The sequence below is a fragment of the Desmodus rotundus genome, chromosome 1, assembly GCF_022682495.2.
Source record: "Desmodus rotundus isolate HL8 chromosome 1, HLdesRot8A.1, whole genome shotgun sequence".
Classification (NCBI taxonomy): Eukaryota; Metazoa; Chordata; class Mammalia; order Chiroptera; family Phyllostomidae; genus Desmodus; species Desmodus rotundus.
In genome coordinates, this window is record NC_071387.1 from 979,802 (window position 1) to 992,388 (window position 12,587).

Sequence of the window (12,587 nt, forward strand, 5' to 3'; positions counted from 1 at the left end):
GCGCAAGCTCCCTCCGCCGGCGCCTGCGTGTGCCAGGCCCTGCCGGCCATGGTGAACCTGGGCCTGTCCCGGGTGGACGACGCCGTAGCTGCCAAGCACCCGGTGAGAAGGCCGGCCTAGCACGCGGGCTCCGGACCTAAGAAGCAGACCTTAGCGGGGCGGGGTCTCGATGGGCGTGTCCCGTCCGGGAAAAAGGGCAGAGTCCGGACCCTCTTGCTGTGGGGACTGGGCACCCCGGGTGGGTCGGGGGGAGTGCCGAGAGGAGGGACAGGAGGGACGGTGGAGGGAGATGGAGGGAACTGAGCTTTCAACACCTGCCCCTCCCAGGGACTGGGCGAGTATGCCGCCTGCCAGTCGAAAGCCTTCGTGAAGGGCATTTTCACCTTTGTCACAGGTAGGCTGGGTCCAGGTGTCGTCTGGTGCAGACTTCAACCCCTGTCTCACCCTGACTCCCCAGCGGGGGGCGCCATGTCGGCTGCCTGCCCGTGCAGGGAGCCGCGCAGGTGCCCCGGGGAACTCAGCCCGTGGACGGCTGGCTGATGGGGACCATGTCTCTTGGCAGGCACCGGTGCGACCTTGGGCCTGCAGATGTTCCTTCAGAGGAAGTTTAAGTACCTCTTTCAGTGGAACGTCCTGGGGGCCGTGGGTGGGTACCCCAGGGTCAGTGCCTGGGGCCCCTGAAAGCACCCCGGCTGCCAGAGGTGACTCTGGGTCTTCCCGTCGGAAGGGATTGGGTTCCCCCTAGGAGTGGGGGGTGGGGGACTGTGTTCCAGGCATCCCTGCTTCCTGGGATGGGGCCCCAGTTCCCGGAGGGATCCCAGCGGAGCCCACCACCACCATCTGCCTGGAAGAGTCCTGTGTCCGGGTTCTCCTTCCCTGAGGAGTGCAGAGGCCCAAGCCCCCAGCCCATTGACCCCTGCTCTGCTCCCCAGTCGCAGGCTCCGCGGCCAGCTACTGGGTGACACGAGTGGAGACACAGAAATGCAGCGACCTCTGGCTCTTCCTGGAGACCAGCAAGCTGCCCACAGACACGGGCCCAGGTGAGAGGCCCAGGGACGGCTGGAAGCTGAAGCTTTGCTGCTGGTGCCTAGAGTTGCAGGCAGGCAAACCTGGGGCTGGAGGTGTAGGCTGGACAGGGCCTCTCCCCTCTGGCCTGCGCCCTCAGCGGGCACTTCCTGGAAAGGGAATGTGTGCAGGAGGAAGGCCCGGGAGGGCTAGGGCAGCCCTGGGGTCCGGGGAGTGCAGGATTGTGGGTGGCCTGGGAGGAAGAATGGCCGGATTGAGAGGCCGGGCATGAGGCAGCAGGCTGATGGGCCAAAGCCTGGGCCCCCACTGCCTGCATCCTCGTTACAGGCCTCACTTCACCTCGGTTTTCGTCACAGTGAAATGGGTTTGGGGAGACGTGAGCAGCTTTAGGGGGTGGTGCCGTCTCTGTTTGCCTCTCACAGATCAGCGCTCCTAGAAGAGCTCCAGCCACAGTGCACGAGACCCGGCGCGGAGAGTTCCAGAACACAGCCCTCAGTGCCTCCCCCCTCCGTAGTTCCTGCCCACACCCTAAGGTGCCCCAGCCATGTCCCTGCACACACACATGGCCAGGTCTGCCACGCCTGTGCAGTCTGCTCCTGCCCCATCCTGGGCCTTGCCCAGGAGGTCACACCAGAAAGGGCCATTCCTGGGCTGGCCTCCTGCAGAGCAGCGGGAAGCATGGTGGACACGAAGCCAAACAGCATTATGGCCGGCGCTACGCACAGCTCTGGGCGCGTGGGGCAAGACTGCTGCCCTCCCTGGTGCATGGATACCCCCTTTCCGGCCCCGCGTCCCCCACGGTCAGCCGTGACAGATGCTGCCAGGCTTGTGGAACTAATAAACACCTTGCTCTTTTTGCCACCTGAGTTCGACAGCGATTGGAAAGCAAGTCAAAGCAGGAGGAAGCTGAGAGACAAATGTCACATTAGTGCCACACGGCTGAGACTGGAGGCTGTGCCAGGCAGTTTCTAACACTGAACCCCAGGATTAGACACACCTGCCAGCCCTGGGGGTCTGTTTCCGCACACCTGGGCACAAAGGAGCACACCACAAGGTGTGCAGCCCATTGCACCTGGCTCCCACAAGATGAAGGACAGAAGTGGCTATGCCCATCCACCTGTCATCCGAAACACACCTGTTAGATGAAGTCACTTCTCTCCAGGGGTGGAGGGAAGTCAGAGCTAGCGTACTGGAGCTCTGTCCTCATGGAAGGAAGCTCATGAATGGGCGAGGCTACCCACTCACCCACCCCAACAGGAAGAGGCAGAGATGTATAAACTCTGGGCAAGTCCATTGCCTTTGCAGTTGGCCTGCCAGTCCCACTGAAGGCACACAGTGTAGGGCCACACTGCCCAAGCCAGCACAGCCCCTGTGCCTCTTGGCCAGCCTGTCATTCAGGAGAATATCTGCTGAGCGCCTGCTAGGCGCCAGGACCCTGTTGGTAGGAAGACAGTGATAGAAAGCCCAAGATAACCGTGGCATAAGTGACCTGGGGTCTCCATGTGAAGGTACAAGTGGGCAGCCTGGGGCTGACAGTCAGGGCCCAGGCTTCTTGCAGTCTATGCCCTGTTGCAATGGCCTCTATTCCAAATCCACCTCGTGGTACTGGCAGCTGCACCAGCTCCAGCCATCGTCTCTTCATCCCAGCCAACAGAGAGGAGGAGGAGGACAGTTCACTTACCATTCTGCTTACACTGCATGGGCACACTGTGCAGAGGCATGGAGGAAGGCTGCTTTGTGTGTCCCCTAGGTAGCCCTGTGTCCCCACTAAAATTCAGGGGTTCTATATCTGAGCAAGAAGGAAAACCAATACTGAGGAACAGCGGGCAGCTGCTGCCTCAGGCCCTGGATCTGTTGGTGACGAGGGGATGCAGACATATATATGGCAGGTCCTTCCATCATCATAAGGATAAGACCCAGCTCAGGGGGAGGACAGAGAAGGTGAACGGGGAGTTGTATACCTGACTGGACCCACCTTTTAAAAACAGAGTGGCCAGCCCTGGTTGGTGTGGCTAGTGGATTAAGCGTGGGCCTACAGACCAAAGGGTCGCAGGTTCGATTCCCTGTCAGGGCATATGCCTGGGTTATGTGCCAGGTCCCCAGTAGGGGGTGCACTACAGGCAACCACACACTGATGTTTCTCTCCCTCCCTTCCCTGCTCTCTAAAAATAAATAAATAAATATATAAAAAAACCCAGCATGACCAGAAAAGCACAGCACCTGTGTAAGAGGTCCTACAGGAAGGTGGGCGCTGTAACCACAGGTGAAGACTGGACGGTGTTCCCCCCAATTCACACATTACAGCCCTAACCCCAGGGCCTCAGGAGACGACTGCACTTGTGGACACAGCCTCTGAAGAGGTGACCGTTAACATGAGAGTGGGCTCTGACCCCTCCTGATGGGCGACCTCACGAGAGGAGGAGACGACAGGCTGTACAGAGAAACGGCCATGTGAGGACAGGGACAGGACGGCGTCTGCACGCCCGGAGGAGGTCAGGAGGAGCCAGCCCTGCCCACCCCTGGATCTTGGATGACCAGTGTCTGGGACACGAGACGATAAATGTCCAGTGTTTAAGCCGCCATCCGAGGTGCTTTGTTACGGCGACCACAGTGAAGCAGTCACGCAGCGGAGCTAGGAAAAGTGCCCCTGCCTCCCAACCCCAGGCTGTCCAGCACTTGGCACTCCGCTCTGTGGGAAGCTCGCGATGGGTGCAGCCCCTGCTAGAGTGACGCCCAAAGCTAGACCCAGGGATTCCTGGGGAGTGGAGGCCAAGGTCAGGGAGAGTGGGGCAGAGAAGGCCCAGGTCACCAGGCATGGAGTTTGAACTTGGGCTGGGCTGGAGCAGACCCTGTAAGGCAGCTTGGGGTTGGGAGTTCAGGAGGCTGCACTGCCAGCTCCCTGCCTATGGGGGGCAGGGGGCAGGGAGGTGCCTGGCCCCACTCGCGCTCCTGGGCAGAGAGAAGCCACAAGACCCAAGTGTCCAGGTGGCCACCTCAGGCTGGCTGGGGACAGAGGTGGTGGCAGGATGGGCTAGGAATCCCAGGGTTCCCTGGGCTTTGAGAACCTTGGCCCCCATCACAATGGGCTGAGATTCTGGGGACACTCTGAGCCGCGGTGCTGCTGAGCAGGCCCAGCACCGGGCAGCAGGGCCCCACCAGCCGCCATGAAGACGCGGAGCGAGGGGGATATGGACGAGCAGATCCAGGAGCTGAAGACCATTACTCGGCTCCAGGGTGAGCCACCCCTGCTGCTGCTGGTGGCCGCCCCCCAACGTGCTCAGGGGCTCCAGGGTGCAGGGCTTTCCAAACAGGGACAGTCCAGGGCCAACAGGCTAGTTGGGCAGTCCAGGGACAGTCCAGGGCCAACAGGACCCTACCACCCACCCCCAACCAGAAGCACCAAAAGGGGCCTGCCAGCAGGGGGCAGGGGTGGGGTGAGGAGAACCTGGGGGTCTTCACGGAGGTTTGTATGTATTGTGGGCCCAGAGGGAGCAGGAGGAGACCCAGCTGCCTCCGTGGGCCAGGTGGTCTGAAAGGGAACACCCACCACTCAGCACAGCCACCCGGGCAAGCACTGCTGAGCAGTGGGGCCAGAGCCCCGACGGCAGGCAGCGTGGAGTTAGGAGCAGGGCAGTGGAGGTCCCCCAGCTCCCACATCCTGGGAGGCGAGGTCCTGGGCCCACACCCTGGCCACCCCCACCCTGCACACCCACAGAGCAATGCCGGACGCTGCAGACCCAGGCGGTGAAAGAGAAGACAGCCAAAAACAAGGCGACGCAGGCGCTCTTGCGCAGCAACATCCGTCAGGGAGCCCAAGACTGGGCTTTGGCCAAGAAGGTGAACAGCCCAGTCCCCTCCCTGCTGCCTGGTGGTGTGGGTGGGGCGGGCACGTGCTGAAACAGACACACAGCTGGACAGCAGGGGGCACCTCCGCCCCTCTCCCCACTCACTTCTGCAGCTGGCACATCCGGGGAGGGACTCGCAGGGACCTGCTCTGGGCCCCAGTCACTCCAGCTAGCCCGGGGGGGCAGCCTCCCTGACGAGATCCGCTCTCCTGGGCTACCCACTGCGCAGGGGCCCCTCCGGCTCTCTGGCCTTGTGGGGGAGAGCCCGGCCCTCCTCTCTGGACCCCCATCGCATCTGAGCTGGGATGGCCTGGATTGGGGCCTGTGGTGCTCTGCCTCCTCGGGTCTTGCTGCTGCGGTGCCACGGGCAGAAGCAGCCCTGGGAGAATGCCTGGCGGGGCGGACGGCAGGGAAACGCAGAGGTGCCCGCCAGCTCAGCCGCCGCCGCCCCACAGGACGACCAGCGGTCCATCTCCAAGGCCTGCGGGAAGGACGTGTCCACGAGGCTGGCGCACTGCCGCTGCACTATGGAGGTACGGCGGCAGGAGGGACCCCAACCCCCACTAAACGCTTCGGAGGCGGTGTGGGGCAGAACGACTTTCCCACACCAGGGGCCCTCCCTACCCACCCGCTGCAGGCAGGCACACGGGCCCCTGCGCACCATACCCTCCCCTACCCAGGTGGCGCGGGAGAAGCTGCGCAAGTACGTCTTCGACCGTGTGAACGTGCACAACGCGCTGATCCATCTGGCGCGGCGGCGCGGGCAGCAGCTGGAGAGCATGCAGCTGGAGCTGGCCAGCCTGCAGAACCAGCCCACCGCCACTAAGGAAGAGCTGCGCCTGCTGCAGGTGGCGGGGCAGCGGGGCGGGGTCCCACGAGGGGCGGGGCGGGACGCCAGCGTTGGAGGTGGGACTTCTCGTGTAGGGCATGGGAGGGGTGGAGCCTCTTGGTCTGGGAAGGAGGGCAGGGCGGGGCTACGTGGGGAGGCGGGGCCAAATGAATAAAACCCTACCCACCCAGGGCTGTCCTCCGTGCCTCCAGGGGGCCAGGTTCTCATTGTGCCCTCGGGCAGCCCCCAGGTCATCCGCCAGCTGGAGAACAACATCGAAAAGACGATGATCAAGATCACCACGAGCCAGAACATCCACCTGCTGTACGTGGACCTCCTGGACTATCTAAAGAAAGTGAGCCCCCTCACTCAAGCTCCGGGAGCCCAGGTGGATGGGAGGGGCCGGGGGTCTCCGGCGGCCCCAACTAGAGCAAAGGGCTGGGATCTCGATCGGGATGGAACCCCCACCCTGGGGTAGGGCTGCCCCCAGGCCTACAGCTGTCCTGGCTGAGCACCCTGAGGACTGAGCCCTGCTTTGGGAGCCGGCTGAGCAGCAGCGGTACCAGCACTTAAGAAACATCCCTTCAAGAACATGCCATTGCTACTCAAAGAAGGCGTCTCACGGGATCTATCAGAGTGGTTTGCATTTGCTCGCATGTACTGGGTGGGGAGTGTGATTTTTATTCACTGCCTGGTCTCTGAGGGCAAGCGATAAGCCCTGCACCCCCAGGAAGTCCCCCAATATACAGGGCACGTTGCCTCAAGGCATGCCGGCGGCCTCAGCTTGCTGCCCACATCGTTTCAGCCGGCCGCCCTGCTCCCTGAGGAGGCGGCTAGGAGGAAGCCCCCAGGGGCCGTGAGCCCCCAGTGAGGCAAGATCCTTTCAGCGGGTGCCCCTCCTGGCCCCCACAGCGCAGAGCACAGGTGCCTGCCACAAGCCAGGTGGACGGTAGATGGCAGATGGAGAGGACAGGGGGTTGGGTTCCAGGTGCCAGAGGGGCAGCTTGACAGGAGGGGAAGGGAGAGTGAGGGAACCCCCAATCTTCCTCATCCTGAGGCTAGGAAAGGGGGAGCCCTGGAGGGTGACAGTGTGGAGCCCTGGAGGTGGCCATGTGGCTTGGGAGGAGGGTGGGGCGGGATGGGTGGGCACAACTCCCCGATCCTGACCACAGCCCCAGAGCCAGGCAGCACAGCTTTGTGCTCCAGCTTGTCCCATGTGCCCCCGACCCTTGGAGGCACCTGGAGGCCCCACACACCTTTCCTCCTGGGCCCAGCCCCTGGTCCTCCAGGGCCCAGCTCCTCCTCCACCCAGGCCCATTGTGCCCCCTAGTAGCATCTCCTTATCTTTTCAGAACACACGCATTTTTTAAAAATAACACCAGTGGTCACTTGCATTTTTAAAAAAGATTTTATTTATTTTTAGAGAAAGGGGAAGGGAGGGAGAAAGAGAGGGAGAGAAACGTCAGTGTGTTGTTGCCTCTCGCACTCCCCTTACTGAGGACCTGGCCTGCAACCCAGGCATGAGCCCTGACTGGGAATTGAACTGGCGACCCTTTGGTTTGCAGGCTGGCACTCAGTCCACTGAGTCACACCAGCCAGGGCTCACCTGCATTTTTTAAAAACAGTGAAGATGCTGCATTGTAGTTGTGAATGACAAAATACTAGGAGCGGAGATATCTTGGACATTTCTGACCCTGGTCCTGTGCTAAGTACCTCACAGTACCTTGTGTGTCAACAGCACCCTTCTGGAAAAGCCACGATCACCTTTGTACAGAAAGGGACACTCAGAGAGGTTAAGTGTCTCTCTCAAGGTCCCACACCAGCTGGCCACGGTGGCCTTGACCTTGAGCCCTGAGTCTCTGACCCCAAAGGCATTTCCAGCCCCTCTGGTTCACTTCACAAAGCAGCCACTCCCCAGCAGTGGGCCTCCCTGGATGTAAGAGTCACCTGTCACATGGTAGGACATCCCATCTCAACCTCGCTGAGTCACTGGGCTGTCTGGCTCCAGGCAGTAGGAGAGCCCCCAGGGAGATACTGTGTACCCCTCCCAAAACACTTCCTTTCACCTGCTGTGTGCCCAGCAGGGGACTGGGGCCACAGGCCACTGTCCTCAGCCTGCTCACAGACAAGGGGTGGGTGCAGGCTCAGTCCGCCCTGCAGGGTCCATGAGGGCACCAGGCGGAGCCAGGGGCAGCATGCAGTCAGCCCAAAGCCCTGGACCACCAGGCTCAGGGCCCACCCGCGCTGCCCTTTCGGTTCACATTCAGGAGCTGGCGGGATACCCCACAGAGCTGGACAAACTGCAGAATCTCGTGGCCGAGTACTGCTCAGAACTGTCGGACATGACTGTCATGTCCCAGGACGCCATGATGATTACGGACGAGGTCAAGGTGAGCTCCGGTCCCCAGGCTGGGGCCCTGCAGGGCTCTCTGTCGGACCTGTCTGGCCCCGAGGCCAACAGGTCACCCCCATGCCTACTCCGCCTGTAACTGCTGGAGTCGAGCAGCCCCCCACCAGCCTGCTCTGCCCCACTGTGGGCTGGACAGAGGGAGCCCCACTAGGCAAGAAGCCACTGGCAGACAGAGGAGGGAGAGGACTGGCCTTGGCCGGGCAGAGCCGCCACCTCTCCTAGCCTGTGCCACGCCCCCCAAGGCCGTCCTCATGAAGGGGCAGTGTGAGGAGGCAGCCGCTCACACAGCCTCCAGCCAGTGTGGCAGAGACGCAGGTGCCGTGGGTGCTGACCTCCCAGGGCAGTGGTGGTGAGGGGGCTCTGGAGTCAGGGCCGTCTGGGCCTGGGGTGTGACGGGCCCACAGGAGGTGCGAAACTGCGGAGGAACTAGCCTGACAGCAGTTGCGCTGGCCGTGAGCAGCTGGGATTCGGGTGTCGGCCCCCACCTCACCTGGAGCCGGGGGAGGAAACAGGGGAGATGGGATGAGATTTGAGTTTCAAAGCAGGTACGTTCTGGCTGCAGAGACTGGGGCCAGACCAGTGCAGAGGGGGGGAGGGTGGACCCAGTGGGAGCTGAGAAGCCTCTGAGAGGTCACCCAGGAAGGCGGCACAGAGTCGGATGTGAACAGTGAGGGGCAGAGTGGCCTCCAGGTGGTGTGGGCAGGTGTGGAGGGACCATGGCCTTAGCCACGGGAGCAGGACAGGGAGACCCCAGGTTTAGGGGAAGACGAAGAGTCGTTTTTAGACATGCAGAATCCACTTTGGTGAGCTCCGAGTGGGGCCGGCCAGGAGGCAGCAGAGAGCCCCTCGGCGGCCACTGGGCGACGGTTCGCGGGGAAGGAGGGAAAGCACCGTCCCCCAGAGGCCAGAGGAGGGTAAAAGTGGCGGGCACTGTGCAGCAGGAAGAGGTCCTGGCCGGCTGCCTCGAAGGCTGCTCCCAGATCTAGGAAGATGGGGACTAAAAGTGACCACTGTCTTAGCACATGGGAAGCCTTATTGAGACAGACCCCTGCCACTTCCTTGTGTCCTCAGATGACCATGAGACAAGGGGAGGCAACCTTCATCGAGGAACGCCGGGCACGGGAGAACAGGCTGAACCAGCAGAAGAAGCTGATCGACAAGATCCACACCAAGGAGACCAGTGAGAAATTCCGCTGGGTAAGCACCCGTCACCCGTGCAGCTAGAGGGCGGGCGAGGGGGGCCGCTCCCCAGCATGGGGTGCTGCTAACCTGCCCTTCCAACCAGGGCCGGAGGGACTTGGACTTCCCCTCCAATCTCATGGGGATGGAGACCCTGAAAGGTAAGCGCTCAGCTCCCTGCCTGTCCCCAGCTCGGGTCCCAAGAGGCCAGCCCTGGCTTGAGCCGCCCAGTCAGGCCACCGTGAGGCCAAGTGTGCCCCTGCAGAGGCTGAGCACCTGGCCACCAGCTTCAAGGCTCCAGCTTTTGGGCTTGTGGCCGCGTGTGGCTGAGCCCTCGCTTTCTCCCCTGGGCCCTGCACTGCCTCTGAGAAGCCCCAGGAGCCCCACTGACCTAGGCCCTGGATGGGCTGCCCTGGATGGCCCTGCCCCCTTGAAGGGCTGCTTACGGAGGAAACAGGTTAACGTGCAAGCGCCTCCGAAGGCGACCCCGCTCTCGGGTGGCCTTCCCTGACGGTGGGCAGGTGTGGGGGCACCCATCCCTGCGCACTGGCCATCCTCCCTCTGCCCTGCTCAGTGAGGAAAAGAGAGGCCTCCGTGGCCAACATCGAATACCAGACCAACATGACCGCGTTGGTGGAGAAAATCAAGACGGCTGTGCGCTGCTCCCGCCTCTGGGTACTGCTTCCTGGCCCTCCTGGGGCACTGGGGGCAGGGCGGGTGCCCCCACCCCCACCCCCGGCCGAACCGGACCAGGCTCTGCAGGCACCTTTTGAATGAATGAGTACCAACACTGTGGCCCCCATGGCTCAGAGTAGAGGGCTGTCCCAGGGCACAGCTGGCACATCCCAGCACAGTCCAGGGGATGTATGGAGCCACGGAATCTGAGGACCCAAAGGCATAGGGTGTGGCCTCCAGCCCCAGCCCCGGCCCCAGCCCCTTCGCAAACTGCCAGCGTTATAATGAGTGGCTGCCTCTCCACCCCCCGTTTTATTATAATTCGATGTGGGCTTATTATTAGTAACCCTTGCACTCCAATCCACATCCCTGGCATAAGTTGTCCACCCTTACACAAGCGCCTTGAAGCCACGTGGCCTCTTCGTAGTTGTCTCGGGTCTCTGCCCTCTGCGTGTCGTGAGCGTTCCATGCAGTGACACCCACAAAGCGCTTCACCCAATGGCTCCCCCCAAGTCCTAGTGCTTGGCTGCACTGGACATCACTACTGACCACCGGGAAGGACCCGGAAGGAGGCAGTTCTGTGGGTCCTGCCCAGCTGGCCCACACCAGCTTCTCCCCGCTGGCGCCACCAGGACATCACAGGCCAGTTCCTGGCTCAGAGGACCACGGAGGGCAACCTGGAGCTGCAGATGGAGGACTGTGAGGCAAGGCGGACTCAGCTGGGAGCCCTGATGAGGAAGCTGGAGATGGAGGAGGCGCTGCTCAAGTTCCACCAGGCGCCCAGCTCCAACAGGTACCCAGGGCACCCTGCCTTCCTGTCGCCCCCACCCCAGGGCCGCACACCAGGGGGGCCGCACACCAGGCTCCGAGCCCAGTGCAGGCACCGCCAACCACCTGCTTGTGCTCTGCAGAGGAGCCAGGAACCCAGGTGCCCCCATCGCAGCCTCCAGGCCTGTGCCCTCCTCCCTGTTGTCCTCAACAGCTTTGAGTCCGTCCAGAAGAAAATGAAGGACACGCTGAGGGAGGAGGAGGAGCGGCTGCAGCTGGCCCACACTAACATGACCAAGAGCCAGAAGCTGCTGCTGACCATCCAGACGGGCATCGACAACCTGTATATCCGGCTCATTGGCATCATCCTGCCCCTGGCCCCGGTACAGGGGTGGGGGGACTGGCCGAGTGGGGCGGAGCTGTGTGCACAGGGAGGCTGGGAGGGACCCAGAAGAGCCGAGAGCCCCCTCCTGGACTGCAGAAAGAAGTGGTGCCCTTGGACAACCTAGATGTGCATGGCAAGCTGGAGTACTGCGAGAGGAAGCTGCTGTACCTGGCCGACAGAGTGCGGACGCTGTCCATGACCGAGGAGGTAGCCCTGTGGCCTTGCGGGGTGGGGGTGGGGGGGCGCTGCAAGTATCATGTGCCCTCAGAGCTGACAGTCCCCTGTGCCCTGCAGATCAACACGAAGGTGAGGGATGCCCTGGAATCCTCGACTCTGAAGGAGAAGCAGAACACCAGGATCAGTTTTGAGGACCTAGAGGAGGATATGATAGGTACAGGCCCAGTGGAGGCAGCGGGCCACGGGTTCCATCCGACCAGGACAGCCCAGAGGCACAGGGAAGGAAGGGGAGGGTGTGTCAGTGACTTAGTGAGGGTATGGGGAGGCTAGTGCCACGGACAGGAGGGTTCGTCACACGTCCTGACACAGGGAGCACCGGTGCCCGTGGGGGGGCAGGGAGGAGCCCTTCCTGGAGTGTCTGCGGGAAAGGCAGGCTCGACAGTTTAAGAGCAGCGTCTCCGGTGGGCTGGGGACGTGGGGGTTGTGCCCAGTTGTCTGGTCCCTGGACTGGGGTCAGTTGGGTTGGGGAATGGTGGCTTGTTGTGAGATTTTGATAAAGGGTGGGGGGCTGTGCATTCCTCAGTTTGCAAGAAAGACGCCCCCAGGGCAAGCCCTCAGCCCTCTCTAACAACTAGGTAGCCCTGGGGCGCAGTCCCTCCCCCAGTCTGTAAGACCCCAAATGCCAGGGCACCAGGGACACAGGAAATGTCCGCACCTGGCGCCGCTACGGATGAAGGCTGCAGGCAAGTCCAGGGGCTAAAGCCCAGCTCCCTGCCACTCCCTCCCCAGAAACCTTCCACTTCGCGGATGTGGACCACAGCTATGTCCCCTCGCGGGCCGAGATCAAGGGGCAGGCCCAGCGCGTGATCGAGGGGAAGCTCAAAGTGGCCAAGAAGAAGAAGTGACCCGGAGCGGGATCCTGCCCGCCCCCGCCCCCAGGCAGCGGTTTTGTTACAGAAAATAAACATTTTGCCACAACTGCTAGGGGGACTCGAGGGGAGGGTTGGAGGGAGTCTCAGTAGGGGAACCTGGGTGGAGGGGCGCATATATGGGGATCACGTTGGGAAGACTGCGGGAAGTGTGGTGGTGTTCGGTGTGGGTACGCGGCCCCAGAGTCCACGCGTGAGAGTAAGAAGAGGGGCCTCAGGGTAGATGCGGCCGAAGTGTGGGTTTAAACTGAAAGCCCAGGGACCGCCTCCGCCGGCGCCGCGCTCGCACACCGCCGCGCTCCCTTGGCCCTCGCGGCGCCCCGTAGCCGCGCGCCCTATCCAAGCGCATGCGCGCCGCCGCGCC

General features: G+C 62.3%; 2 protein-coding genes across 4 annotated transcripts; both read left to right on the forward strand.

The window, feature by feature from the left end:
- On the forward strand, positions 1–3,222 carry TMEM141 (transmembrane protein 141). Of its 2 annotated transcripts, none has more exons than XM_045197058.2 (5): positions 1–102; positions 328–394; positions 563–646; positions 933–1,040; positions 1,354–3,222. In XM_045197058.2, exons 1-5 carry the CDS (start codon positions 49–51, stop codon positions 1,383–1,385), a joined length of 345 nt encoding a protein of 114 aa, XP_045052993.1. In that variant the 5' UTR covers positions 1–48; the 3' UTR covers positions 1,386–3,222. The 2 variants fall into 2 exon arrangements, with proteins under 2 accessions (XP_045052993.1, XP_024418121.1); XM_024562353.3 differs by having other exon boundaries at positions 1,449–3,222.
- A 659-nt stretch (positions 3,223–3,881) lies between these two features.
- On the forward strand, positions 3,882–12,480 carry CCDC183 (coiled-coil domain containing 183). Of its 2 annotated transcripts, XM_024562350.3 has the most exons (14): positions 3,882–4,260; positions 4,742–4,863; positions 5,327–5,404; positions 5,552–5,719; positions 5,951–6,055; positions 7,968–8,090; positions 9,182–9,307; positions 9,396–9,450; positions 9,864–9,964; positions 10,597–10,757; positions 10,947–11,115; positions 11,214–11,324; positions 11,412–11,508; positions 12,084–12,480. In XM_024562350.3, the coding sequence occupies exons 1-14, from the start codon at positions 4,191–4,193 to the stop codon at positions 12,197–12,199; spliced, it is 1,602 nt and encodes a 533-aa protein (XP_024418118.2). In that variant the 5' UTR covers positions 3,882–4,190; the 3' UTR covers positions 12,200–12,480. The 2 variants fall into 2 exon arrangements, 1 of the variants encoding a protein (XP_024418118.2); XR_006655771.2 differs by lacking the exons at positions 3,882–4,260; positions 4,742–4,863 and having other exon boundaries at positions 4,990–5,404; positions 11,242–11,324; positions 12,084–12,102.
- The last annotated feature ends 107 nt before the right edge of the window (positions 12,481–12,587 follow it).

Excerpts from the sequence above, each read along its gene's own strand:
- TMEM141 (XM_045197058.2), top strand. The coding sequence starts at position 49 with ATGGTGAACCTGGGCCTGTCCCGGGTGGACGACGCCGTAGCTGCCAAG. Across the intron at positions 647-932 it reads GAACGTCCTGGGGGCCGTGG|TCGCAGGCTCCGCGGCCAGC; the intron begins GTGGGTACCCCA and ends TCTGCTCCCCAG. Across the intron at positions 1,041-1,353 it reads GCCCACAGACACGGGCCCAG|GCCTCACTTCACCTCGGTTT; the intron begins GTGAGAGGCCCA and ends TCCTCGTTACAG.
- CCDC183 (XM_024562350.3), top strand. The coding sequence starts at position 4,191 with ATGAAGACGCGGAGCGAGGGGGATATGGACGAGCAGATCCAGGAGCTG. Across the intron at positions 5,405-5,551 it reads ACTGCCGCTGCACTATGGAG|GTGGCGCGGGAGAAGCTGCG; the intron begins GTACGGCGGCAG and ends TCCCCTACCCAG. Across the intron at positions 11,116-11,213 it reads TCATCCTGCCCCTGGCCCCG|AAAGAAGTGGTGCCCTTGGA; the intron begins GTACAGGGGTGG and ends CCTGGACTGCAG.